General features: G+C 68.0%; 1 protein-coding gene across 1 annotated transcript in view; it reads right to left on the bottom strand.

The window, feature by feature from the left end:
- CARS (cysteinyl-tRNA synthetase) overlaps positions 1 to 472 on the bottom strand; it is a 22142-nt gene that overhangs the window by 7916 nt on the left and 13754 nt on the right. The window contains exons 11-12 of the mRNA XM_014533097.1: positions 319 to 416; positions 24 to 213 (exon numbers count right to left, since the gene is read on the bottom strand). Of these exons, the coding sequence (XP_014388583.1) occupies positions 24 to 213; positions 319 to 416 (288 nt within the window). The remainder of the gene's footprint in view (positions 1 to 23; positions 214 to 318; positions 417 to 472) is intronic.

The raw sequence follows: 472 nt of genomic DNA, 5'->3' as shown, positions 1-472 counted from the left end.
GGGTGAGGTAGGGGCGGGCTCACCTGGAGCAGGTGGGTGAGGTACCGCGCGATGCTCTCCAGCAGAACGCGGTTGGGCCTCCTCCTGGCGGCCTTGCGGGCGGCCATGTACAGGTTGCACTGGCTGACCAGAGCCCGCATCTCCTCCAGGACGGTGCGCGTGTCCACGTTGTCGCAGAGGGCTTCGTGCACCGCCGTCTTCTTATCGTAGAAGCTGAGCAGGGGGAGGAGGGAACGGGACAGGAGCCCCACAGCCTCAGCGCCCGCTGGTCGGGGGCACAGGTCCCGGCGCGCCCGCACCCTGGGGAGAGCCCCTCACCTCTCGTTCAGCGCTGCCTCCTCCTCCTCCCACTTCTCGAACTGCCCGGTGACGTCGACAGGCGCGCGGAGGAGGTCCTTCACGTTGAGGAAAAACTCCTGGAGGCGGAGAAGCCCGGTCAGCAGCAGGCGGACAGCCTTCCCCGCCGAGAACT

The sequence above is a fragment of the Myotis brandtii genome, unplaced genomic scaffold, assembly GCF_000412655.1.
Source record: "Myotis brandtii unplaced genomic scaffold, ASM41265v1 scaffold940, whole genome shotgun sequence".
NCBI classification, from domain to species: Eukaryota; Metazoa; Chordata; class Mammalia; order Chiroptera; family Vespertilionidae; genus Myotis; species Myotis brandtii.
Note: the sequence above shows the minus strand (reverse complement) of the source record. Positions and strands in the feature narration are given on the sequence as shown.